This window comes from Bos mutus, chromosome 10, assembly GCF_027580195.1.
Source record: "Bos mutus isolate GX-2022 chromosome 10, NWIPB_WYAK_1.1, whole genome shotgun sequence".
NCBI lineage: Eukaryota > Metazoa > Chordata > Mammalia > Artiodactyla > Bovidae > Bos > Bos mutus.
The window spans coordinates 97365753-97390516 of record NC_091626.1 but is presented as its reverse complement, the minus strand read 5'-3'; the positions used below and the strand labels follow the sequence as shown (position 1 = coordinate 97390516).

The 24764-nt window shown below is 52.9% G+C and overlaps 1 protein-coding gene across 1 annotated transcript in view; it reads left to right on the top strand.

Annotated features, from left to right (window-relative positions):
* The window catches only part of TMEM63C (transmembrane protein 63C), a 35784-nt gene extending 11314 nt beyond the window's left edge, over nucleotides 1–24470 (top strand). The window contains exons 6-22 of the mRNA XM_070378552.1: nucleotides 853–901; nucleotides 2664–2772; nucleotides 4188–4261; nucleotides 4652–4732; nucleotides 4841–4964; nucleotides 5727–5860; nucleotides 7248–7370; nucleotides 7813–7966; nucleotides 9317–9423; nucleotides 10398–10484; nucleotides 11038–11103; nucleotides 15680–15842; nucleotides 16060–16165; nucleotides 16535–16702; nucleotides 19057–19166; nucleotides 20725–20790; nucleotides 23663–24470. Coding sequence (XP_070234653.1) covers nucleotides 853–901; nucleotides 2664–2772; nucleotides 4188–4261; nucleotides 4652–4732; nucleotides 4841–4964; nucleotides 5727–5860; nucleotides 7248–7370; nucleotides 7813–7966; nucleotides 9317–9423; nucleotides 10398–10484; nucleotides 11038–11103; nucleotides 15680–15842; nucleotides 16060–16165; nucleotides 16535–16702; nucleotides 19057–19166; nucleotides 20725–20790; nucleotides 23663–23863 — 1922 coding nt within the window. The 3' untranslated portion in view covers nucleotides 23864–24470. The remainder of the gene's footprint in view (nucleotides 1–852; nucleotides 902–2663; nucleotides 2773–4187; nucleotides 4262–4651; nucleotides 4733–4840; nucleotides 4965–5726; nucleotides 5861–7247; nucleotides 7371–7812; nucleotides 7967–9316; nucleotides 9424–10397; nucleotides 10485–11037; nucleotides 11104–15679; nucleotides 15843–16059; nucleotides 16166–16534; nucleotides 16703–19056; nucleotides 19167–20724; nucleotides 20791–23662) is intronic.
* Nucleotides 24471–24764: the final 294 nt, after the last annotated feature.

Below are 24764 nucleotides of genomic sequence, written 5' to 3'. Positions count from 1 at the left end.
TGTTTATCCATGATCCATGACCCACACTGTACCTGGCCAGGTGTTCGTGGAGGCCTTGTTATGGCGTGTGACCCACTGCCAAGATCCCTGGACCGGATCTCTGGCTGTACCCACTCCGGTGGACGCAGCGTCGTAGGGGCAGAATTTCTCATCTGGAGTCCATCAACATTTCTCCTAACAGGGTAGATTTTGACACAGTAGTGTGGTGGGTGAGGAGGGTTGGCCTTCAGAGACTGAAAACTTATGGTTCCCCACCGTTTACCCACATCTGCTTCCCAGAAGATTATTTCATCTTATACAATGTACCCAGGCCACGGTTTCCTCAGTGGTCATAGGGATAAAGACGATGCATGTCACGTGCTTCGCACGCTGCCTGTAGTGGGTGCTCAGTGAATAGCAGCCAAAATTTCACTAGTGAGTGCAGACACAGAGCTGAACGAGGGCCGTACAACTGGGTGGTGTGTAAATGTCCAGACGGCGCCAGGCGTGCGCTGATTGCTCAGGTTTCCACCTGTTTCTCCTCGGCCACTGGTGCTCGAGCTTAGTCGCTCAGTCGTGTCTGACTCTTTGCAACCCCGTGGACTGCAGCCCGCCAGGTTCCTCTGTCCATGGGGACTCTCCAGGCAAGAATACTGGAGTGGGTTGCCATTTCTTACTCCAGGGGATCTTCCCGACCCAGGGATGGAACTCATGTCTCTTGCGTCTCCTGCAACAAGCTCTGGGGAACTAAAAGGAAGCGCAGGAAGTAGGCAAGCGTTTCTAGGCCCCAGGCATTCACTCGGTAACTCTAGGGTCTGGTGCCCAACCAGTTGAGGAGCCAGGCTTGAGGTTGGCAACCTTCTTCTCTTTCAGACCGGGATAGTCACTTTGGCCGGACCACAATTGTCAATGTCTCCACAGAGTAGGTACCTGATCCTCTTACCTCCCATTCTACTGGCCGGGGCAGGGGAGGGGGTGGATGTTGGTGGGGAGAGGTGGTCTGATGGTGAGTCTAAAACATGGGCTCCTCTTTGCTGACGAGAAAGGCCTGGTTTCTTTGGGAACCCAGGTCCCAAGTGGGATGCCAGACACTGCCTTCTCTTCGTGAGAAGTGTTCTTGGTGCCTCCGTGTCCCCATCTCTGTAATGGATGGAACTAGCTAAACCAGTCACTCCTGAAGTCCCAGCAAGGTGGTCCTCTTTGCTTGGTTATGTCTAGCTCCCGATAGGCAGAAGCACTGTAGTAAGTGGAGGTTTAAGGTACTGCTTCCTCTGCCCACAAAAGAGTTCAGCTCAGGCCTCAAGGAACTGAGTGAAGCACAGACCTGATGCCTACAGCCACGAGACTAAGGACCCAGAGGAGCTGGGTTCCTGCCCCGGCTCTGCTGTTAGCCGGCCCTGGGTCTGGGGCAGAGCACCCTGCTGTGAGCTTCATCCCTCGTCCGTGGTGGCGGAAAGGCTGTTGGACATGAGCTCTAAGGCCCCTCCAGCCCTCATGGTTCAGGAGCCTGTGGACGTTAACATCAGCCAACCCCTCGGGTGGCCAGAGCAATCTGTAGGACCCAGACGCGGCCCTGCTGGTCTCGGCCGAGACAACAGGCCCCCCAGGGCTCATGGCCGGCTTCCTGACAGAGCCTAAGCAGCCTTTCCAGCAGGTGTGAGTGGGCTTGCGCGCTCCTAACCCCACCTCCCTTTACCCCACCCCATCTTCTGACCCTGCACCCCTGCGAACCCCACCAAACTCCAAAAGCACCAGAAAGGCTGGGCCCCCTTTCGCCAGCTCCGCCCCGGGTGCTGGCGGCGCCAGAGCAGAGCTTAAGCAGCTTCTCCCCGCCCAGTCGCTGGTATAAGTGCGGTGTCCACAACTTCCAACAAGAAGTGAAGTCTAATAGGGCGGCCAAGAGCCCTTTCAACTTTCCTAAATCCAGAGAGCCGGAGCGTCCCTCAGGGACCATGTCACCTTGCCCTCTCTGAGAAAACTGAGGAGAGAGGCATTTAGCCAGATGGGAAAAGTGAAGTGAAAGGCCAGGCGGAGGAGGTGGGGCGGGGGAACAGTGATGAGATATTTTGAAGCCAGGCAGCCTCTCTGTCCTCAAACTGCACCAAATAAGGCGGGCCCTGTTTCTGAGCAGCCTTCCTGGCCTGGTGCCTTGGGACAGCCTCACGTGAGTGCAGAGCCCCGGGACCCAAACACTTCCTGCCCCAGGGAGGTGAGCCGAATCTGCAGGCCCTCCTTTCTGCAGGCCTGCTCTGCTTGGCCTCATGGTCAGCTGTGCAGTGGCAGGGGGTGTGGGGGGTGGGCAGGGGGCAACGTGACACGGTATGAAGAGTGTAAGTGCTTCTGCAGTTCTGGGCTCCCCTCCTGGGACCGCCACGGTCAAGAGTAGCCTTGGGCAGGCACTCTGGCCCTTGTTTCCCTACGAGTAAAACAAAGACATTCACAGCACCGCACTCACACGGTCCAAGAGTCTAGTGAGAAAATGTACACAGAGCATCTGCTCCCACCCTGCGTCTGGCATATAGTGAACAGTCGAGCAACGCTAGCCTTCATTCGTTGGAGTGGACAGCCCCTTCTCCATCCCCTTCCAAGGTGCCTGAGTGTCTGGAGGCACTGGAGGGTGGCCCTTGGGAGGTGGGAGGAGGTGGGGTGGGGGTCTCACGCCTTCCGTGTCTCATTCTTGGCAGGAGTAAGTTCCTGTGGCTACATAGCATCTTTGCTTTCTTATACTTCATCACCAACCTCCTCTTCATGACTCATCACTGCTTAGGATTTGTGCCCAGGAAAAGCTATGCGGTGAGTAAGTGAAAAGAACTACCAGGACCACGCCCTCTCACCTAGAGCCCCTCCCCCTGCTACCCCCCCTAAGCTGGACCATCCCACTCCCAGCCTTCAGAAGCATCCTAGCTTGTCGTGGTCTGCACACCAGGCAGTCTTGCCCGATCAGGGAGGCCTCCTCTGCTTATCCCTGGGAATTGTCACCTGGCACATTTGTCTGGGCTGTGAAACCACTGAGACCCTTCCAAACCAGCTGGTGAATAGCTGCCCCCAAGTACATCCTCCTGCTACACCCCTGCTGCCCTGGACCCTCTCCAAGGACCCCTGGACCTCCCCACCACTGGAAAACTGAAGCCTTGACTGTGGCGGGGGTGATCTCCATCTTCAGTGGCCAGTGCTCCCAGTGGGTAGATACTTTGACTACTTTGCCCACTCTTGCGTCCAACTCCTGGCCCTTCTCCCATCTCCCTGAGGTCAGAAACGCATGGGCTGCCTCTTTGTGTTCTCACTGTCTTGGTTTGTATTTCTCCCATCCCACCTCCCAAGCAGAACCTGGGACAAGGGTTTGAGTAGTATTCACTTATTTGGGAGGTGATCCCAGGAAGGACCACTAGGCAGGTAGAGTCTCCTAGCGGGAGGGAAGATGGCAGATAAAAGAGAGATGGGCTTCTTCAAGCCTTTCATCCTAAAGGACAGATTCCCTTTACCCCACCCCAGAACACAATTGCACACACCCCAGAATGCAATTGCACACACCCCTGAAAGGTAACCCTGAATGTCTCAGCCTGCCAGGAGGCTTAGACACTCCTGGCCCATCTGGATTCGGCCACATCAGCTTTCTGTCTTGTCACCAGAAGCTTCCGCCCAGACTCCCCTCTCTAGCAGCACAGTTTACAGATGCTGGCCACGAGGCGATGGCTCAGGAAGACACGTCCCACTCACAGAGTAACATGTGAACTTTGAGGGACTTCCCCATTCCCTCCCCACAGTCCAGCTGACCTTCCAACTCCCCATCCCTGGTCTGATGATAGGGATGTCCCCTCGAGATGGGCATCACGTGGAACAGTGGAGCCCGGAGGTCAGCAAGACAGCATGAGCTGCCCTTGCAGGTCATGGAGCTCTGGTCGTCCCTGAGCCCTCCACCTCTCCCTGCAGCCTCTGACTCTTCGTCCCCTGACTACAGCCATCCATGGCAAGGGGTCTCCCGGTGTGGGGGGCGGGCGGAGCACGGGGCACAGGATGCACAGAGGTGTAGCTTGCCTGCCTGCTGACCTCAGGGACGTGGGCTGGGTGGGGAAGCTGGCACCTGGCTTACCCAGCAAGGAGGCAGCCTGATGTGAGTAGACGACCTGCTCCAGGTGGTTGAGGGCCACCGGAAGACCCAGAATTCCTGTGTGAGCAATCTTCTTTCTCCACTGACCTTCCCCACCTAGGTCACCAGGACACTAATGATCACCTATGTCCCCACGGACATCCAAGACCCAGAGATCATCATTAAGCATTTTCAGTAAGTGGGGCGGGGTGGGCTGAGGCGTGGATGGCCCCCTCCCGGTCACCCTCCAGCCGCGGTGCCCAGTCTAGAACAGGTCGTCTTATCTTGTGGCCCCTTCTGTGACCTGAGTTCCAAACCCTAGAAGCTAATTATCTGTCCGTGAGCAGCAATGTCCAGCTCTGCTCCCTGGCCCTGTTCTGTGTCATCTGGGAAGGATGTGGCAAATCTCTCATTTACAGGGATCAATCCTGATGTCCAGGCTTAGGAGCCAGGGGGTGGATTCTACCATCCAAGCACCGGGAACCCCTGGGAGCTGTGCCCCTCAGCCCTGTGGGCTGTAGCTCTAGGGAAAGGGGAAGTCCCCAGCCCCACAGGCTGGCTCATCATCTTTGTTCCTGGCTTCAGCGAGGCCTACCCAGGGTGCGTAGTGACCAGAGTCCACTTCTGCTATGACGTCAGGACCCTGATTGACTTGGACGATCAGAGGTGAGGCTGCGGTGAGACCTGTCTGGATCTGGGGCGGGGAGGGAAGGGGAGGCTGTTGCTCGGCCTCTGACCTCGAGACCCTTCACCGTGTCACCTGTTGGCTGGCAGGCGCCACGCGATGCGGGGCCGGCTCTACTACACCGCCAAGGCCAAGAAGAAGGGGAAGGTGATGATCAAGGTCCACCCCTGCTCCCGGCTGTGCTTCTGCAGGTGCTGGGCTTGCTTCAAAGAGGTAATTGGCGCGGACATCGGGGGCGCGTCACAGGGGCTGGGGCACCGGGGCTCCAGGCTCCGTCCACGGCCCCCGGCGGTATCCCAGGCCTGCATCCTTGGGCCGCAGACTCCGTTCAGAGCAGCCCCTGGCTCACGTTCTCCTTTCCAGCATGTTCTGTCTCCCTGTTGAGAAGGCAGAGGAGCCTTTCTCGGGGCCTCCCCCTCCCAGAGTGATCCAGGACGGGGCTGGTTCTTGCTCCCTTCGGGGCTTGGTGGGGAGGACCAGCAAGAACACAGCAGGCTGCCCGGCCTCGGGGGAAGGAGCTGGGACGGGAACATTGGAAAGCTGTGGGCTCCATCTTATCGCCCCGCCCATGTGGCTAGAAGGAGGCCTTGGCGGGACTGAACTCATCTAGCCAGTTCAGAAAAAAGCATGATTCCCTCACTTGAAAATGCTGCAGGCACTCGAAAAGGCTGTCGCTTCTCCGGAGTCCACCCCGAGGCCAAAGGCACCCCTTCACCCCTGGGGAAGCCTCCCTTTCCCCAGACCTAAGAGCAGGGAACTTGTTTCAAAGTGACAGCCTCTTCCTTCTGGAGAGCTGGGACCTGGGAGCCCACCTGGGGTCCTGAGCTTTTTTGCCAGGCTTCCTAGGGAGCTGGGGATGGAACCAAGACACACCCCCATCCCCGCCCCTCACCGGCCTGTGCCCCCGGGGGGAGAGAGGCAGCCTTCCTGGAGCCCTGGCTGCTCCAGCTCTGAGGCCCACGTCTGGCCCGCTAGGTGGACGCAGAACAGTACTACAGCGAGCTGGAGGAGCAGCTGACTGATGAGTTCAACGCTGAGCTCAACCGCGCGCGGCTGAAGCGTCTGGACCTGATCTTCGTCACCTTCCAGGACTCCAGGATGACGAAGCAGTGAGTGCCGGGTTGGGGGGCGGGGGGGCGGGCAGCTGCTTGCTGCGCCCATCCCGGCTCCAAGAGCGGGCCTCTGCTTCTCCGAAACCATCCTTTCCCACCCCCATTCCAGCCGAGGGGAGGAGTGGAGGAGGGGAGAGTGCCTGCCTCCGTCATGCCGTGCTCTGCCCTCCTCCCCTCGGCCCCGCCCTGTTCCTCACGGGCATCGCAGATGCCATCTTGCTTTCCAGAGCACGGCCACGTGCGTCTTCCTCCAGCTGCTGGGCTCAGCTTGTCTCCAGAGACACCCAGGTCCTGGGCTCCCCACCCCCATACATCCTTGCTTCAGCCCAGAAGTGGTCAGCGTAGCCCTTGGCCTCTTGGTTCCTCTTCCAAGCCTTGACAAGAATGATACCCATTTTCTGCCCCTCATTACCCATCACCCCTACGTCACCCTTCCCCTCACCGCGAGTGACAGAGTCAGCATAGAGAAGACCCAACTGCCATTCCTGCTCCTCTCCTCTCCTCTGCAAGCCTTCTCTGTTTCATAGCTTTGCAGGCTCCTCCCTCTTCTGCCCCAGCCACTGGCAGCCCCATCTTGATAAGGAATGGATGAGATCTGCTCTGGAGTGTTCTGGAAGGAATCTTAGGCCTGGGTCAAATACATAGGAGCCTCAGAATCAGTCTTTTGAGGACGATGGAGCCATCCTCTCCCCGAGGGAGCCTGATCGTTCACAAGGCTTTGTTTTCACCTGCCCTGACCCTGCAAAGGAACAATGGCACAGGCTAGAATTCAGGGCAACAGATCATGTGCAATTTTGCAAGTTAGTTACACCCTCAAGTTTCTTATTCATCAAATTTGGTTACTTATATCTTCCTTGTCCACCTCCTGGAAGGGTAAGAAGGAATATGTGTCCTATTTAGTGTGTGTGAGACATCTACATATCTTTCTGAGAACCATCGCTCAGTAGAGAGGGATCTCAGGTTTAATTACAGCAGATGTGAGTTAGGAAACCCAAGATGGGGCCCCAGTGCCAGCACCCGCCCCTCTTTGGTTGTGTCTTCAGTAATCTATGCAGCTAAGATGATGTGACTCACCAGTTAGCACAGTGTCAGGCACTGGCTGGAACAGTCGGTAGCTATTGATATTAAGAGGAGGCTAAATGAGTACCTCCCCTGTCAACCTCACAGAAAGAGCATGTCTTTGTGCCGTCACTACCAATAGGGGGACAAGACATGAACTGAGAACTGCGTGGTCCCCTCTTTTCCTGGGCAGTCCATCCCTCTAACACCCTTTCCTCCAGTGACCAGGCCTGAGGAACTGCCCACCTATAAGGTCAGGAGAGACATATCCAAGTCTCCAAGAATTCCTCACCCCCAGACCTCTGTCTCTTCCTCGTCTCCGCAGCATTCTGCAGGACTACAAGTTCATCCACTGTGGGATGTCCCCCAAAGAGTCCTCAGTGACCACCATCGTCAAGTCCTACCGCTGGAGGGTAGTCCGTGCCCCGCACCCCAAGGACATTATTTGGTAAGCCCCCTCTGTCTGTCTCCTCTCCCTTGAGCTCCTTTGGGATGGAAGACGCCTGTAGGATGGGGAAAAGAATCAGGGCCTGTCCTCCTCCTCCACATACGGCCCCTGCTGGGCTGTGTCTCTCCTGGGCATCGCAGCCTCTGCCTGCCCCCAAGTCCACCCCCCCACAAGCACAGAAGGCACCCACCTTTTGGGGAAAAGGTTTTTCCTGTGGAAAGAATTCAGATCATTCTTCTGGCTCACCTGTGGGATGTATTCGGAGCCTGACAAGTGGCGTGATAGGAGAAGGCCTAGGGCTGTCGCGTGCAGGCGTGGGCCCCCAGCGTTGAACTAGACCAGGGCAGCCTGGCCCACAGCTGGCACGCAGAAAGCAGCGTGGCTGGGTCTGAGGGCCGAGGCCCGCGGCCCTAAGCGCGCCTCGCTCCTCCATCCCGCCCAGGAAGCACCTGTCCGTCCGCCGCTGCCACTGGTGGGCCCGCTTTACCGCAATCAACGCTCTCCTCTTCTTCCTCTTCTTCTTCCTCACCACGCCTGCCATCATCATCAACACCATCGACTTGTACAACGTCACCCGCCCCATCGAGAATTTGCAGGTGCCTCCTCCACTCACAGGCACGGGGGCCCCCCAGGAGACAAAGGAAGAGCTCCGGCGAGGATGGGATGGGGGGCCCACTGAGACGTGACTCCAGAGCACACACACTTGTGGCCCTGGCAGTGGGTGCACGTGGTGGCCCAGGGTCTCCTTTGCTCTAAAGAGGATGCATGTGGGCCACTGCCCGACTTAGGGACTAGGGCTAAAGGGTGGGGGAGCCTTAGGCAAGTTCTGGGCTGAATTTGGGGGGATGGGCTTGGAGGACTTCTTTAGATTGGGTCAAGCTAGAGGTACGAAAGAGCAGCAGAGGGTGGGGCGAGCGTGACAGCTCCATTTACCCCACGTTCTCTAGAGCCGAGATCCTTGGTGTGAAGATAAGGCGACGGTGGGGAAGACAGAGTTTAGTTCTAGGGCAGCCCTTCAAGAGGAGTAGGCTCTCTGGCTCTGGTTCCACTTGCCTCACTTCTGGACACACAGGCCCTGGGTATGTCCACAAGAGCCGTCCCTGCCATATGCATAGAGGAGTTCCGAGGAGCTGGACGGGCCCATATCCAAGTTGTGTAGCCTCAAGGCTCTTGCAGTGATCCTAGAAGGCCCCTTCTTTCATGTTATCCCCATGCCTGTTCCAGCAAAACACACACAGGCACACACACACATGCACACACACACATGCACACACATGTGTGCATACACACGTGCACACTTGCAGTGATCCTAGAAGGCCCCTTCTTTCATGTTATCCCCGTGCCTGTTCCAGCAAAACACATGCAGGCGCACACATGGAAGTGCACACGCAACACACATATGCACACACACACATGCACACACGTGCACACAGTCAAGCCAAGTCCTTGTGCTGCCGCTTCTCATTGCCCCCCTCCTCTGTCAGCTTCACAACAGGCCCCAGGCTGGGGCACCACAGCTCTGCCTGGGAATTCTCACACCACACCCTCCCCTTCTCCACCATGTCTCACACAACATGGCGGTAAAAGCAGTGTCTCCTCCCTAAAGTCTGAGCGTCTCCTCCCTGAGTGACAGCAGGTGGCTGTGGCCTTGGGGCCAAGTCGGTGGGGTCAGACTAGGCCGTCCCTCCAGTGATCTCAGCATAGGAGGCCTGCACCCCTTGGGGATGCCCCTTGACCTTGAGGTGTCAGCCTCTGGCTGCCCCAGCCAGGCAGATTCTGAGTGAGAAAGGCCCCAGCCCACTGTGCAGCCTCAGGGACACGAGGCCCGCTCTGGGACTGAGATGGAGAAGTGGCCAGAGGTATGGGAGAAGGCAGGGGAGGCCTGTGAGGGGGAGCAGGCTTCTCGCATTGACCTCTCTCTGCCCCACCTCCACCCGCCCACACAGAGCCCCATCGTGACCCAGTTCTTCCCGTCTGTGTTGCTCTGGGCCTTTACCGTGACATTGCCTCTGATCGTCTACCTCTCTGCCTTCCTTGAAGCCCACTGGACCAGGTGAGCTGGGGGCCTCCCCTCTTATCCTTCCCTTGGCACCAGCTTCTTTCCCCACTCCCTCGTCCCCACCAGCCCTGTGCTCCAGCTTCCTGTCTCACCTGGGGAATGGAATTGATGCAGGATGGCTTTGATGCCCAAAACCATCCCAAAAAAGTAACAGATACTTTTGTCTTTGGAAAGAAGGGACTGGTTTGTCTCAGGGATGCTGAGATACCCGAAACCAAGCCCTCCTCAGGCTGCTCCCTCGTCTTCCAGCCACGCACTGAGGGCCTGGAGCCGTGGGCAGAAATGGCAGGAATGCCAGGGAGAGGGCGGAGGATGGGAGCGAGAAAACAGGACTTGTCTGAAAAAGTCAGAAGGGCTGCTACGGTCATCGCAGAGGAGCCCATGCCCTCAATCTGACTGAAGACCCGTGTAGCCCATACGGTGCCATATTTTAAACAAAGAGCCCCTCCCTGTTTATTAGCCCTAATAGTTCTGTGGTAGGAGCTAATTACTTAGGAAGTATTTACTATATCTTGGGGCAAAATGGACCTGCTCTGGACTGAAAGCTGCATGGGTCTCAAAAGTTATTTATTGCTCCCAAAGTTTCTATCATCCTATCAGGCAGTAAGCCAAGAGGTTTCTCTTAACAGAAATCCTTCCTGGGCTTTCCTACGGCCAAGGCTCATGTTGCTTATTGAAATGCTGCAAGGATTCTAAGTGTTGTTAGTGATGTCCCTGCAACAGGGGCGTCAAGTGTATGGTATGTGTGAGCCTTCCCTTCCCTTTCCTCTGCCCATGGCAGACATCACTAGTTGATCATGCCGTTCTTTCCTGCTGCTCCCAGACACAGCACGGCTCTCAGTGCGCTGTGGAGATGGCACTGACTTGTGCTATGAAACTGCTTTCTAGCCCAGGTGGCCGTCTCTCTCTCTCTCCATTCTGTAGTCAGTCGTTTGGTTCTTATCATGTGTCTCTTTGTTTCCTTCCAGAACAAGTCAGAATCTGATCATAGCGCACAAGTGCTATGTCTTTCTGGTGTTCATGGTGGTCATTCTGCCCTCTATGGGACTGACCAGGTACCTCAACTCCAGTTATCTCTCCTCTCTCAGCCAGGCTCACCCTAGAGTCGGAACCTCCTCCTTCAGATACTGTAGGCCCACCTGTGACTGCTGCAAATCCATTCCTCAAATGACAGTCCAGTGCCTGTCATGAGCCTAGCATGAGCCAGGTATCATGTGAACTCTAAGCGGTCAGCCATGAACTCTGCCCTCAAAGTGCTTATCATCCAGCTGCGGAGACAAGCCATCCCTCCCAGCTGCCTGGCAGCCCAAGGTGGGGGAAATGTGCAGTAGAAATTCAGAAGAGGGAGAGAGCGCTGTGGGAGAAAAGGCTGGTGAAGGTTTGCTGGAGGGGAGGCCTTGAGTGGAAAGGTCAAAGAGTCAGGAACAGGGTGGGCACCATTAAGAAGAGAGGCAGTGTGGATTGGCCAGCTGGAATATTAAGGTGCGAGAGTCTTCGGGGAGTAGGCAAGGGAGGTTGGAAGGAGGGAAGCCAGCCCAAGAGAAATGGAACCCCAGGCCTTAGTTCATCGATTCACTAATGGCAGGTCTGCTTTATTCTTGCTTCTAGTTTGGACGTCTTTCTGCACTGGCTCTTTGACATCTACTATCTGGAGCAGGCATCCGTCAGGTTCCAGTGAGTACCAGAGTGCATGTTTCAGGTGTACTCCCAGTGTTCACTGGGGCTTTTGTGGGTTCACACCAGCTGGATATGCCTATCCTTTATCTGCTCATATAGGTAGAGATGAATGAATGCCAACATTCTCATTAGGCAGCCTCTTAACATTTCCTGTGCCATGAACCCCTTTGGGGGTAAAGCCCAGGGACTCCTCCTCTGAATGAACTTTTTCAAATAATTGTAGATTCAAAGGAAATTGCCAAAAAAAAAATTCCTATATATCCTTATGATTATACAGTGGAAGTGAGAAATAGATTTAAGGGACTAGATCTGATAGATAGAGTGCCTGATGAACTATGGAATGAGGTTCATGACATTGTACAGGAGACAGGGATCAAGACCATCCCCATGGAAAAGAAATGCAAAAAAAGCAAAATGGCTGTCTGGGGAGGCCTTACAAATAGCTGTGAAAAGAAGAGAAGCGAAAAGCAAAGGAGAAAAGGAAAGATATAAACATCTGAATGCAGAGTTCCAAAGAATAGCAAGAAGAGATAAGAAAGCCTTCTTCAGCGATCAATGCAAAGAAATAGAGGAAAACAACAGAATGGGAAAGACTAGAGATCTCTTCAAGAAAATCAGAGATACCAAAGGAACATTTCATGCAAAGATGGGCTCGATAAAGGACAGAAATGGTATGGACCTAACAGAAGCAGAAGATATTAAGACGAGGTGGCAAGAATACACAGAAGAACTGTACAAAAAAGATCTTCACGACCAAGATAATCATGATGGTGTGATCACTGACCTAGAGCCAGACATCCTGGAATGTGAAGTCAAGTGGGCCTTAGAAAGCATCACTATGAACAAAGCTAGTGGAGGTGATGGAATTCCAGTTGAGCTGTTTCAAATCCTGAAAGATGATGCTGTGAAAGTGCTGCACTCAATATGTCAGCAAATTTGGAAAACTCAGCAGTGGCCACAGGACTGGAAAAGGTCAGTTTTCATTCCAATCCCAATGAAAGGCAATGCCAAAGAATGCTCAAACTACCACACAATTGCACTCATCTCACACGCTAGTAAAGTAATGCTCAAAATTTTCCAAGCCAGGCTTCAGTAGTATGTGAACCGTGAACTTCCAGATGTTCAAGCTGGTTTTAGAAAAGACAGAGGAACCAGAGATCAAATTGCCAACATCTGCTGGATCATCGAAAAAGCAAGAGAGTTCCAGAAAAACATCTATCTCTGCTTTATTGACTATGCCAAAGCCTTTGACTGTGTGGATCACAATAAACTGTGGAAAATTCTGAAAGAGATGGGAATACCAGACCACCTGACCTGCCTCTTGAGAAACCTATATGCAGGTCAGGAAGCAAGAGTTAGAACTGGACATGGAACAACAGACTGGTTCCAAATAGGAAAAGGAGTACGTCAAGGCTGTATATTGTCACCCTGCTTATTTAACTTATATGCAGAGTACATCATGAGAAACGCTGGGCTGGAAGAAGCACAGGCTGAAATCAAGATTGCCGGGAGAAATATCAATAACCTCAGATATCCAGATGACATCACCCTTGTGGCAGAAAGTGAAGAGGAACTAAAAAGCCTCTTGATTAAAGTGAAAGAGGAGAGTGAAGAAGTTGGCTTAAAGCTCAAAATTCAGAAAACGAAGATCATGGCATCCGGTCCCATCACTTCATGGGAAATAGATGGGGAAACAGTGAAAACAGTGTCAGACTTTATTTTTCTGGGTTCCAAAATCACTGCAGATGGTGACTGCAGCCATGAAATTAAAAGACACTTGCTCCTTGGAAGGAAAGTTATGACCAACCTAGATAGCATATTGAAAAGCAGAGACATTACTTTGCCAACAAAGGTCCGTCTAGTCAAGGCTATGGTTTTTCCAGTGGTCATGTATGGATGTGAGAGTTGGACTGTGAAGAAAGCTGAGTGCTGAAGAATTGATGCTTTTGAACTGTGGTCCTGGAGAAGACTCTTGAGAGTCCCTTGGACTGCAAGGAGATACAACCAGTCCATTCTAAAGGAGATTAGCCCTGGGATTTCTTTGGAAAGAATGATGCTAAAGATGAAACTCCAGTACTTTGGCCACCTCATGCGAAGAGTTGACTCATTGGAAAAGACCCTGATGCTGGGAGGGACTGGGGGCAGGAGGAAAAGGGGATGACAGAGGATGAGATGGCTGGATGGCGTCACTGACTCGATGGATGTGAATTTGAGTGGACTCCGGGAGTTGGTGATGGACAGGGAGGCCTGGTGTGCTGCCATTCATGGGGTTACAAAGAGTCAGACACGACTGAGTGACTGAACTGAACTGAACTGATACACCCTTCATCCAGTTTCCCCCAATGGTCACATCTTGCATAACTAAGATACAGTATCAAAACCAGGAAAGTGACATTGATACAATCCACAGAGCGTGTTCAGATTTTGCCAGTTTTATATATACTCTGAGTAGATTTCTTATATATATATTTTTTAATTGGAAGATAATTGCTGTACAATGTTGAGTTGATTCTGATTAGATTTCTTTTAAAAAAATTATTAATTTTTGGCTGTGTGGGTCCTCACTGCTGCACGGGTTCTTCTCTAGTCTGAGAGCGGGGGCTGCTCTTTGTAGCAGCGTGGGCTTCTCATTGCGGTGGTTCCTCTTGTTGAGCACAGGCTCTAGGATTCGGGTGTCAGTAGTCATGCAAGTGGGCTCAGAAGTTGCAGTTCCCCGGCTCTAGAGTACGGCTCTAGAGTACGGCTCAGTAGTTAAGATGCACGGCTTGGTCTCTCCGGGCCATGTGGGATCTTCCCAGACCAGGGACTGAACCCATGTCTCTTGAATTGGCAGGCAGATTCTTTACCACTGAGCCACCCAGGAAGCCCAGTTCTTTAAATGTACAAAATACCTGGGCTATAACGAAAACTGGTTATGTCAAAATACAGTTATTGAAAATATTTTAGAATTCAAATGTATGATACAATCTCTGTTAATACCTTTAATAATAGGTCAATGCATTCTAAATGGAAGCAAGCAAAACTTACATTTTATTGTTTTAAAGCCATCCATGTGAAAATTGATGTTACTTAGCTAAAAGAAGAACATTCAACTGGAACAGAGGAGTGGATTTTTGACAAGGCAACATGCAGGTCTTGTTGGACGTCCAGCCAGTTTCTCTTTTTGTTTGGCTTTGTTTTGTTTTTAGGGTTACAAATGTTGAAAGTCCCAATTTTTCAAAGATGTGCTGTTGCCAATGCCATGCAACCTTTCATAGCTTGCTTTACAGGGCAAGAGCCAGAATTCTCCAAGCTTTCTACAGTTAAACTGTAATTGTAATAAGCTTAGTTTTTCCCAAGATAAGTGAGTTCATCTTTGGCTAGGTCGTTATTTTTAATACAGTTTGTAAATATATGAGAAGGAGAAGAATTGTGAGTTCATGACTCACCTTTGATGCCCTCAAGAAAGAATAGCTTTTGAAGGAGTTCTGAAATATGTGCAGGGACTCACAGATTTTTTCTTCTTGAGGGAGTTATCAGAACTGTATAGATGACAGAGATGCATGGGTCACCAATGTGAGAACAGGCAGTGTGACAATCCATTCAGGTGGCTGAATGGCTGTTAGCCGAAGTTGGCCAGCTAGCAACACGTGTGCAGACAGGAAAGTCTCAATCATGTGAATTTAACATGTCTAATGTAGTGGCTTAATAACTAGCATCATTTTGAAGAGATGATGAACGCAAATGGTGTTGTGAATGCTCAGCAATAGATACAACATGATATGAAAATACCTCACTTCAACTGGAGACAGACTCACAGCCATGGCTGGCATGCCTGTGATGTGTTGCCCACGCTCTTCATGGGAGGAAGTGCTAAACTGCAGAAAGTGAAGATGCAATCTTTTCCCTATTCAAGGTCACAGACCCCCAAAAGTCTACCTGTGAGCTCTCCAGGGTCTGTGGATCCAGTCAAACAGCCCTTCTTTATTTTTGTTTTCTTTCACAGCCCTTCTGTAGATCAAGCCAGTGCATGTGTCTCCTAACCCATCCACCCCTATCCTTGTTCAAAAGGGCCCTTGTTTAAATTACACTGGGCTGGAAACGCATGTATACAGTGGGCCTTCTGTGTCCACGGATTCCACATCTTCAGATTTGACCTACTGCAGATCAAAATATTCAGGGAAAAAAATTCAAGGAAGTTTCCAAAAGCGAAACTCGAATGTGCCGTGTGCAGGCAACCACTTGCATAGCGTTTAGTTGTATTTACAGCTGATTACATTGTGTTAGTATTACAGATAATCTAGAGACAAGAGTACACAGGAGGATGGGCATAGGTTATCTGCAAATATTATTGACATTTTCATATAAGGGACTTGAGCATCCCTGGATTTTGATATCCGCAGGGGCTCCTGGAACCAACCACCTGCGGATACCAAGGGATGACTGTATTTGAAAGCTCTTCTCCCCATCTCTATCTCCACCCACTGCCCATCCCTTCAATTCTCTTCCTCTCTCTCCTCTTTGCTCCCAACATCTCTGCCCTCTCCCTCTTCTCCGGCTTCTGTGGCCATCTCCCGCCCTCCTCCACACCCAGGTGTGTGTTCCTGCCAGACAATGGCGCCTTCTTTGTCAACTACGTCATCACGGCAGCCTTTATTGGCACAGGCATGGAGCTGATGCGCCTGGGGTCGCTCTTCTTGTACACCATCCGCCTCGTCTTCTCCAGGTCGGAGCCAGAGAGAGTGAACATCCGAATGGTGAGGGCCAGGCCCTTCCCTGACACAGCCCTTGGAGCTTCCCTTGGGCGGGTGTTGGAGTGGGGGGTGCCTGTTAGAAGTGCGGAGTGACCTGGGAGCCCTGGTGGGCGGAAGGGGCCAGGTGCTCCTCCGACACCATTCTCGGAGGGGAGGCTGCCTTGCCAGATGAGGAGCTGCAGAAGCAGCCATGCCAAGCGGACCCTGCTTTCTGCCCCAGAACCAGGCCATGGACTTCCAGTACGGGCGCGAGTATGCGTGGATGATGAATGTCTTCAGCGTGGTGATGGCGTACAGCATCACCTGCCCCATCATTGCTCCTTTTGGTGAGTTGTCCCTGAGGCCCCCACCCAGGGGGACCCCCAGAGCATCCGGCTCCCTCCTGGCTCAGGAGGAGACCCGGGGCCAGCCGATCAGAAGGGCAGGGGAGGGGGCCAGGTTGGTCAGGGGGGCTGGGGTTGGATGGCTATTTACAGAGGATGCTTGTTAGGGAATGACTACTTAACCAAAATGACAGAATAGGTTCTAGGATTCAAGGGAAGCAGCCGGGCACGCAAGATCGGCCCCACGGGACTCCCACAGCCTGTCCTTGGCCCCCTTGCCACTCTGGCTGACCTGTGTCTGGCATCTCGGGCCCAGGGGAGGGGAGGGTCTTGGGATGGCTTCTGAGCCTGCCTCCGTCTGCCGGCCCCCAGGGCTGCTCTACCTGTGCATGAAGCACGTCACGGACCGCTATAACATGTACTACTCCTACGCACCCACCAAACTCAACGAGCAGATCCACATGGCCGCCATCCACCAAGCCATCTTCGCGCCGCTCCTGGGGCTGGTTTGGATGCTCTTCTTCTCCATCCTACGCTTAGGTACGTGCTGAGCCCCCCCGGCCACCCCGCCTCCGTCTGTTCCCCCACCGCTCAGTCGCCCTCACCGACGACTCTTGTCGAAGCACGCCAAGCCCTGGGAGGAGCGAGGTGTTCCTCGTGGAGCACGGCCACGCTTAGCGCCTTCTGTAGGCCCAGGGGGCTCGTGTTAGAGTCCCGGCTGACCTTGAAGTTAAGGGTGGCACCAGTGTGGTCCAGACCATATACATTTCGCTTTACAATTTTCAGGGAAATCACCTCCACAACAAAAACATCCTACTCCTTCATTCTAACTCAAGGCTGGCAGGAAATAAAATTTTACAGTATCTATCATCAGTCAGTTCAGTTCAGTCGCTCAGTCGTGTCTGACTCTTTGCGACCCATGGACTGCAGCACGCCAGGCCTCCCTGTGGATCACCAACTCCCTGGAGTTTACTCAGACTTATGTCCATTGAGTCTGTGATGCCATCCAACCACCTCATCCTGTCATCTCCTTCTCCTCCCGCCTTTAATCTTTCCCAGCATCAGGGTCTTTTCCAAGGAGTCACTTCTTCTTATCAGGTGGCCACAGTATTGGAGTTTCAGCTTCAGCATCAGTCCTTCCAATGAATATTCAGGGTGGATTTCCTTTAGTATTGACAGTGGGTTGCCGTTTTTTACTCCAGGGTGTCTTCTCAGGGATCAAACCCTCGTCTCCTGTATCTCCTGCATTGGCAGGCAGATTCTTTACCCCGAGCCATCTGGGAAACCCCTGGCAGACTTCATTTTTTAATAAGACTTTTCTGCTAGGTATAAAAGACTACAGATTTATTATCAAAAATAGAAAAAAATGGAAAGATTAGAGTTTGAATGCCTGGTATCTCACCTACAGCCTCCCGTCTGCTGCTCCCAGACCTCACTTTGTGCATGTGTTTTAGAGGACAGGGCAGAGTAAGAGGGGGTTTACGGATTGACTTTACAAAACTGTGGATCCGTTTTATTCTAGTCAGACTTACAGCCCGAGTTTTTTCACTGAACATTATGCTCTGAGCAGTTTCTTGCATTATTAAAATACTGTTAGAGCACGTGTCTTTTAATGGCTGCATTAATTTCTGCCAATTTTAGTCAGTTCAACGTTGTTGGGATATTGAAGTTGTTTACCATTTTTTGCTTTTATAATAACACAACGATAAACGTCATTTTGCAATAACTTCCGACTGTAAAGACTGATTTTTAATATTCATGTACTTAGAAAACTGCCGTCGTGAAAAGGTTACCAAACATCCCCAAACGAAACATAAGTGACTTTTAAATTCTGAATTGCTTTTCCGTGCTATTAGCACATGTAATAGAGTATGCTTACTTCAAAAGGGCTTATGAGAGTTAGACAAAGACAAATTTCATATGATATTGCTTCTATGCAGAAAATTATACAAAGGAACTTGTCTACAAAACAGAATCAGATTTAGAGAATGAATTTATGTTTACCAGCAGGTAGAGCAGGGAGGGACATAGTAGGAGTTTGGAATGGAGATGTACACACTGCTATTTTTTAAAATAGATAACCAACCTCGACCTACTGTATAGCACAGGGAACTCTGCTCAATATTCTGTAATAACTTGTATGGGGAAAAGTATTTGAAAAAGAATAGATACCTGTATATGAATAACTGAATCCCTTTGCTGTACACCTGAAACTAACTCCACACAGTTAATCAACCGTAGTAGTCGTCATGTCAGTCACTCAGTCGACTGATTGTGACCCCGCACGCTAGCCCACCAGGCTCCTCTGTCCATGGGATTCTCCAGGCAAGAATACTGGAGTGGGTTGTCATTTCCTTCTCCAGAGGATCTTCCTCACCCAGGGATCGAACCTGGGTCTCCTGCATTGCAGGAAGTCTACTCCAATATAAAATTTAAAAGAATTTAAAAAAAAGGGGGGGGCTTACAAGGGAAGGTGTGGGTCAGTCACTGCATTTGGGGACAGGGACATAAATGAGTGACCTGAGGGAGTGACATAAATGACTCAGATACTTCCCAGGGACCGTGATATGGAAGGTGGCTGACATCTAGGGGGACATTTAATGGACACCTAAGTGGCTGTTTGAGTAAATGAATTTTTTTCGTGGAATACGCCAGATGCCGAATTCTAAACCGGTCAGGTAGCACAGAGAGATGATGTTCCTGGGTGGGGCTCATTGATTATGTGGTTAAGGGGAGAGCTGGGCAGAGACATCTCTGCCCTGGGCTCCAAACTCCTGCACAGGTGCCGGGCCAGGGCCCCAGGCATATGTCAGCCGGGCCAGCATCTCTGCCAGCGCCCCGCACACAGCTCTGGTCCTCAGGCACCAAGCCCATGCCTCTCCTCCTCCTTGCAGGGTCCCAGCATGCCATCACCATCTTCTCCCTCACCACCCTTATTGTTTCCATAATAATGGCCTGCGTTGCCACATTCCTGGGGAAGATGTCGAAAAGGACTAACTATGAGGTGAGTTGCCAGCCTGCCTTTCCTCCCTCAAGTTCTCCCCGGGGCGCACACAGCTAGAGGACCCGCCCGCTGCCTGGGGCGCCCACAGCGTCAGAGCGACGAGAGGCTCTTGCCTTTCTCTCTGGTGGTGGGATGGGCAGAAGGTGCTGGGTGTGCATTCTGTATGTGTGCTTGCACTGGCCCCAGAACCAGGCCTCCCAGGGCAGAAGACATCGTCCTCTCCTCTTCCCCCCTCTAACGTCTCCTCCGAACCACAGGCTGGCCCATCCCTCCTACGATGTGAGCCTGTCCAGCCACAGAGCTGCTGGGGCCATTCCAAGGGATGGAGGGTTGAGAGAAAGGATGGAGTGAAGGAGTAAAAGAGGGGGTGGTAAGAATGAGATCCTGGGGAAGGGGAACAGTCATCTCACTTTGAAGAATCTCAGGATACTCTGGTCTTGTCTGGAAGGGAGGCCTGGTCCTCTGGGCCCCATGACTCCTTTGACTCTTTGCCGCATTGTTGGTTGGTCGCTAAGTCGTGTCCGACTCTTTGCAACCCCGTGGACTGCAGTACACCAGGCCTTCTGTCCTTTCTATTTCCCGGAGTTTGCTCCTGTTCATTGACTCAGTGATGCCATCCAACCATCTCACCCTCTGATGCCCCCTTCTGCCCCTGCCCTCAATCTTTCCCAGCATTAGGGTCTCGGGGCCCAGCCAGTTATTAGAGAAGGGAGCCCATCCATGCCAACAGAACTATGTGCTCTAGATCCGCACTTCCTAAAGTGGGGTGACTCTAGAAGCGTACTGGAATGATTTCCAGTGGACAGAAACGTTTTCTGTTTTTCATGGTTACACCTTTATTTTTCTACCTGACCTTGTTTATGGCAGCTGACACAGGATTTTTGTTTATAATAGTGAATCATTTCCTTTTCAAATGAATTTAAATAAGAAAGAAAGTTGATTTCAAGTACTAGCATGCTACTGAGCTGGAGAAGGGAGCCTCTGAGAAGAGGATCTTCTTGCTTCCGGTGGTCCCATCTCTGGGGTCCTGGCATAGGTGCTCACTCCTTTTCTCCCCGGACCCTCCTCCATCCCCTGGCCTGAGTCGGTGCTAGTGAAGCACCTGGGCAGACAACATCCGTGGCTCTTCCCAATGCAACAGTGTCGTGGGATCTGGTTGCTCAAGTGTCCACTCTAGAGACAGAAGGTGACAAGGGACTCAGACCTTCATCTCAGATAAAAGGGAAAACCTGGCAGGGAAGAGGGTATTGTTGAAGTCAGGGCTTCTCCTGGAGTCAAAGCAGTAGGCTCATCTTTGCACCACAGCTTCCCACAGCTCTCATTGTGGACCTTGGGGATGGAACCTTCCAGAAGGGTCTCCCCAGCATCCCAGTCTTCACTCTGTCCCCCGAGGGTTCAGCCCGGCCAGCTGGGCTGCAGGTCTGGAAAAACAGAAGATGAGTTGAAGGGGAGCGGGGGGCCCCTTAAGCCTGAGGTTAGGGTCCGGGTTTCTCTGGATATGGGGAGGGCGGGGCTGGGGCGCATTCACTGACCCTCCCTGTCTCTCCCACCGCCGCAGCCCGAGGAGATGGAGACCGTGTTTGACCTGGAGCCTAGCAGCACCTCCTCCACGCCAACCTCCCTTGTGAGTCAGTGCCTTTGCCCTGGGACAGGTCGGGGTGGGGAGGTGGGGTGCTTACAGGGATGGGCTTCTCCAGCAGCCTTGTGGGGGCACCAGTGGTTAGCGTCCACCCTGGGTATCGGGGAGGAGACGGGGTGCCCGGACTCCTCCCTCTGACGCAGCAGGACTTGGCCCAGGTCAGATTGCTGCCGTGGCCCTGGCTGAAGAGCCTTCAGAATGATAGAAGATCCGGGAATTTCTACAGGACACACTATAGAAGGAGCTCAGAGAGGAAGAGAAAGGGCAGGGCGGACTCAGCCTCAGCGAGCTCAGTCGTGTAGACGCAGGGGTCTGCTGGGGTCCTTCGGCCTCAGGACCGAAGGCTGCCGCCAAGGGCACGGGTGCCAGGCAGCATGGCGCGGACAGAGCTGCCGCGAGCTATTGGAGGTCTGCATGGAATGGTAAGACGAGTGAGCCTGTCAGCTTGAGAGGAGACGAGGCTGGACTCTGCGTGCAGGGGTCCAGCAGGCTGGGCGCTGGCTCCCACCCTCGTGGCTCAGCCTGGAGATGGGCATGAGCGCACGCCAAAACCTGGCCACACGGATGGATGCTGGGCTGCCGAGGCATGCACTGAGCTGGGTACTGGGTCGGCCCATGCCCCGATGCCAGGGTGCCTTGGAGGAGCACTGAAGAAGGGCACCAGCCAGCCCTGGCACTCAGGGAAGGCTTCTTGGAAAAGGGGAGGTCTAACCAGACTCCCGGCATGGGAGAGTTAGGGGTTGCCGGATGGAAGAGGGTGTCGGGGAGAGCACTCTAGGAACAGGGCCAGCCTGTGCAAAGGCCCAGAAGAGAGAATCCAGGGCATCAGGGAACCAAAGACTGTTTTGGGCCGGGTGCAACTTCAGAGCGGGCAGCACTCGCAGAGTGGGTGGGAGAGGGGACCCCTTAGACAGCAGTGGGAGGACGTGCCCATGCCAGGCACACAGAACTACAGGCCTCGCTCTGAAGCGAGCCCCACAGAGAGGGCCCAGTGAACTCTGGGGGGTGGCAGGGGAGACGGAGCTTCAGTACCAGGAGAGACAAAAGTTTCGAGCAGGAGTCTCTCTCCACGTAGCCTTTCTCCTAGGGCCCTTCTAAGATGACCCTTCCAGAATATTGTCAGCAGTTGGTTATTGAAACCTTGCAAACTAGACGCTTCAGCATTCTTGCTCTTGATCTTTGCACTTAACCCACACTGCGGGGGGTTTTATCCTCATTTTACAGATGAGGAAACTGAGGCTCAAAGACCTGACTTAATTTAGACCCTAGGGTACTACTGTGCAAGAAAACGGCAGAACAAAGTTTGAAGCCAGGTCTGCTAGACTCCAGAGTGTGAGCTTTTTTTTTTTAAAGAAATTACTGGAATTGATTTTTTAAATCTTTCATTATTATAACAGAGGTTTCTGAGCGTTGTAGCTAACTATGGGGAAAAACAAGCCAAAATAAGAAAATAAAAGTCCATATTTCTGCCACCTGCAATGACCACTGACACCTCAATGTATTTTCTTGCAGATATATATTTCTTCTAAAATGTCGTAACACTGCACACTGTTTCATAACCTGTGTTTTTAGTTAACAATCTCCGTCTTCCTGCATATATACGTTTTTACCTCTTCAAATACCTAGTCCATATTCAACTTGCCCTACGGTTCCAGAAATATATTTTACAGCTCATCCAAACCAGGATCCAACCTGGGGTCTGTGCTGGATTAATCTGGCCCCTGCCCATGTCCCTTTTATTTCAGCACCATCTCTATTTCATGACTTGTTGGAAAGACCAAGCCTGTAGTCCTGCAGAAGGCCCCATCTTCTGGCTTTTTCTGGCTGTTTCTTCATGATATCTTACAGGAGGTTACAGTATCTCCTGTATTTCCTGAAAACTAGAAGTTAGATTCAAAGGCTGGAATTGAAGATTCAAGTTCAACACTAGGGCCTAGAACATCACCGGCAGTGCTCTGTGTCACACCAGGAGATATATAATATCCCATTTATTGCCATTTATGATGCTAAAGTGACTCCCGGGTTCAGGGATGACTGCTGGCTTTTTCCATTTTTCAGTTACCATTTTTCCTGGAGGACCCAAAAGTCATCTGTGGGGTTGACTTTGGCCTTATGAAAATATCTAAATTCTATTGCAGAAAAAAATGTTCCTTCATCATCTAGGGCTGTTTAGTCTCACTCTAATAAACTCCTACAGAAAAGGTTTCATTCTATCCAATAATTACCTGTTTTCAAAATAAGGAGTTGGTTTCAAAGTCCCTTCAAAGGACGACAGACAGCCCATCCCTGTTACTTCTTGTGTTTTTCTATTCGGCTGTTGTCCCAGGCATTCCTGAGCCCGGGCCTGGACTTCAGAGGTCTCATGACCAAGACCTCAGACGGCAGCCTCGGTTTCAAGTCCTCATTCACGGGCCGGCCAGTGACGCAGCCCAGGGTGTTGGATGCATCTCTGAAGCTGCAGTAGAAAGTGCACTAGCTCAGGAATGGGGGCTCCCCCCAGACCCCAGTGTCAGGGAGCCTGTCATCTCCCCTGGGTTCAGCCGGACCTGGAACCAAGACTGAACGGCACGTGTGCTGAAGGAGCACTGGACTGGGAGTTAGGAGACCGCTGACTAGCCCAGGGAACATATAGGTGCCCGCGGCGTGCTCGAGAACAACCGGGAAGGCAGACTGGGCCGGCTGGCCAGGACGCAGGCTGCCGGGGGAGGAAGGAGCCACGGCTTAGAGGGTGGGGGCCCCGAGAAAGGTCAAGCGTCAGGGTGGGGTGGGCAGGGTTGGGGGGGTGTGCCCAGACGGACGTGACCTCGCTTCGCCCCGGGTGTGACCTCGTCCCATCTCCCTTCTTTGTCCTGAGCAGCTGTATGTGGCCACCGTGCTGCAAGAGCCGGAGATGAACCTGACCCCCGCCTCCTCCCCAGCCCAGCCCACCTACGGCACCATGAGCAGACAGCCGGAAGAGGGAGAAGAGGAGAGCGGTGTGAGGGCCTTTTCGAGGGAGCTGGACTCGGCCCGGTTCCAGGAAGGGCTGGAACTGGGGGACCAGAGCCAGTATCACTGACCAGGACCCAGGCCTCCACCTGGCAACTCCAGCCGGGAGTAGCTGCCAGGGGAAGGGCCTGGCAGAGAGAGGCAGCAGGGCACCCTGGCCCGACCCCCCAACACATCCTGCAGACTTTGGGAAGGCTCCAGCAGAGCCCTGGCTGTATCTCTCGGCCACGTGGAGACCCCGGCCTGCTGACCAGCTCGAACAGGAGATGCTGGGCAGTCTAGAAGGGCCCCCCCAGGATGGGACGGAGGATACAGGCAAGCCCTGCCTCTTGGCAACAATGGCTGGAGCCCAGAGCACAGAGACTGAAGGCTTGGAGGGCTTTCCTGGGGTCACGAGGGAGAAGGTGTGCCTAAGGAGGAGGCAGGAAGAAGACTCTCTGGGATCTTCCCCATCCTTCCACCAGCTGCCCTGCCCGAGGAGCTTCTGCGACTGCCCAGCCCCACCCCTCCTCCCAGCCCCATCCCTCCCCTGCAGTCTGCGGAGGACCCAAGACACAGAGGACCACCTCCTCCCAGCTTCCCCACATGGAGAGCCGCAAGGAAAAATCCTGCACCCCACCGGCAGGAAGGGATGGCTGAGACCCTAGACGGGAAGGAGGCGACTGAGCCCCTTTCTGTCCCCCGCTCCTCATCAGGGGTCCCAGGAGCCGCAGGGTAGAGACTTGTTCTCTTGTCTGTCCCTGCAAGGGCAGCGGGGCTCATTAAATGGGACCTGTGTGCATTCTGATGAAAGCCACCTGGGCTGGTTACTGTCAGGCGGGAGGGGCAGAGGCAGAATTCATGGAGTTGGCGGGGCGGCGGGGAGGAGGGGGTGTCTTCTCCCAAAATGCCAAATGATGAGAAACCAGATATGCCTCCCCCAAGCCCCAGGGCCTAATGAGAGGACCCCCAGGGTCAAGCATGTGGCTGCT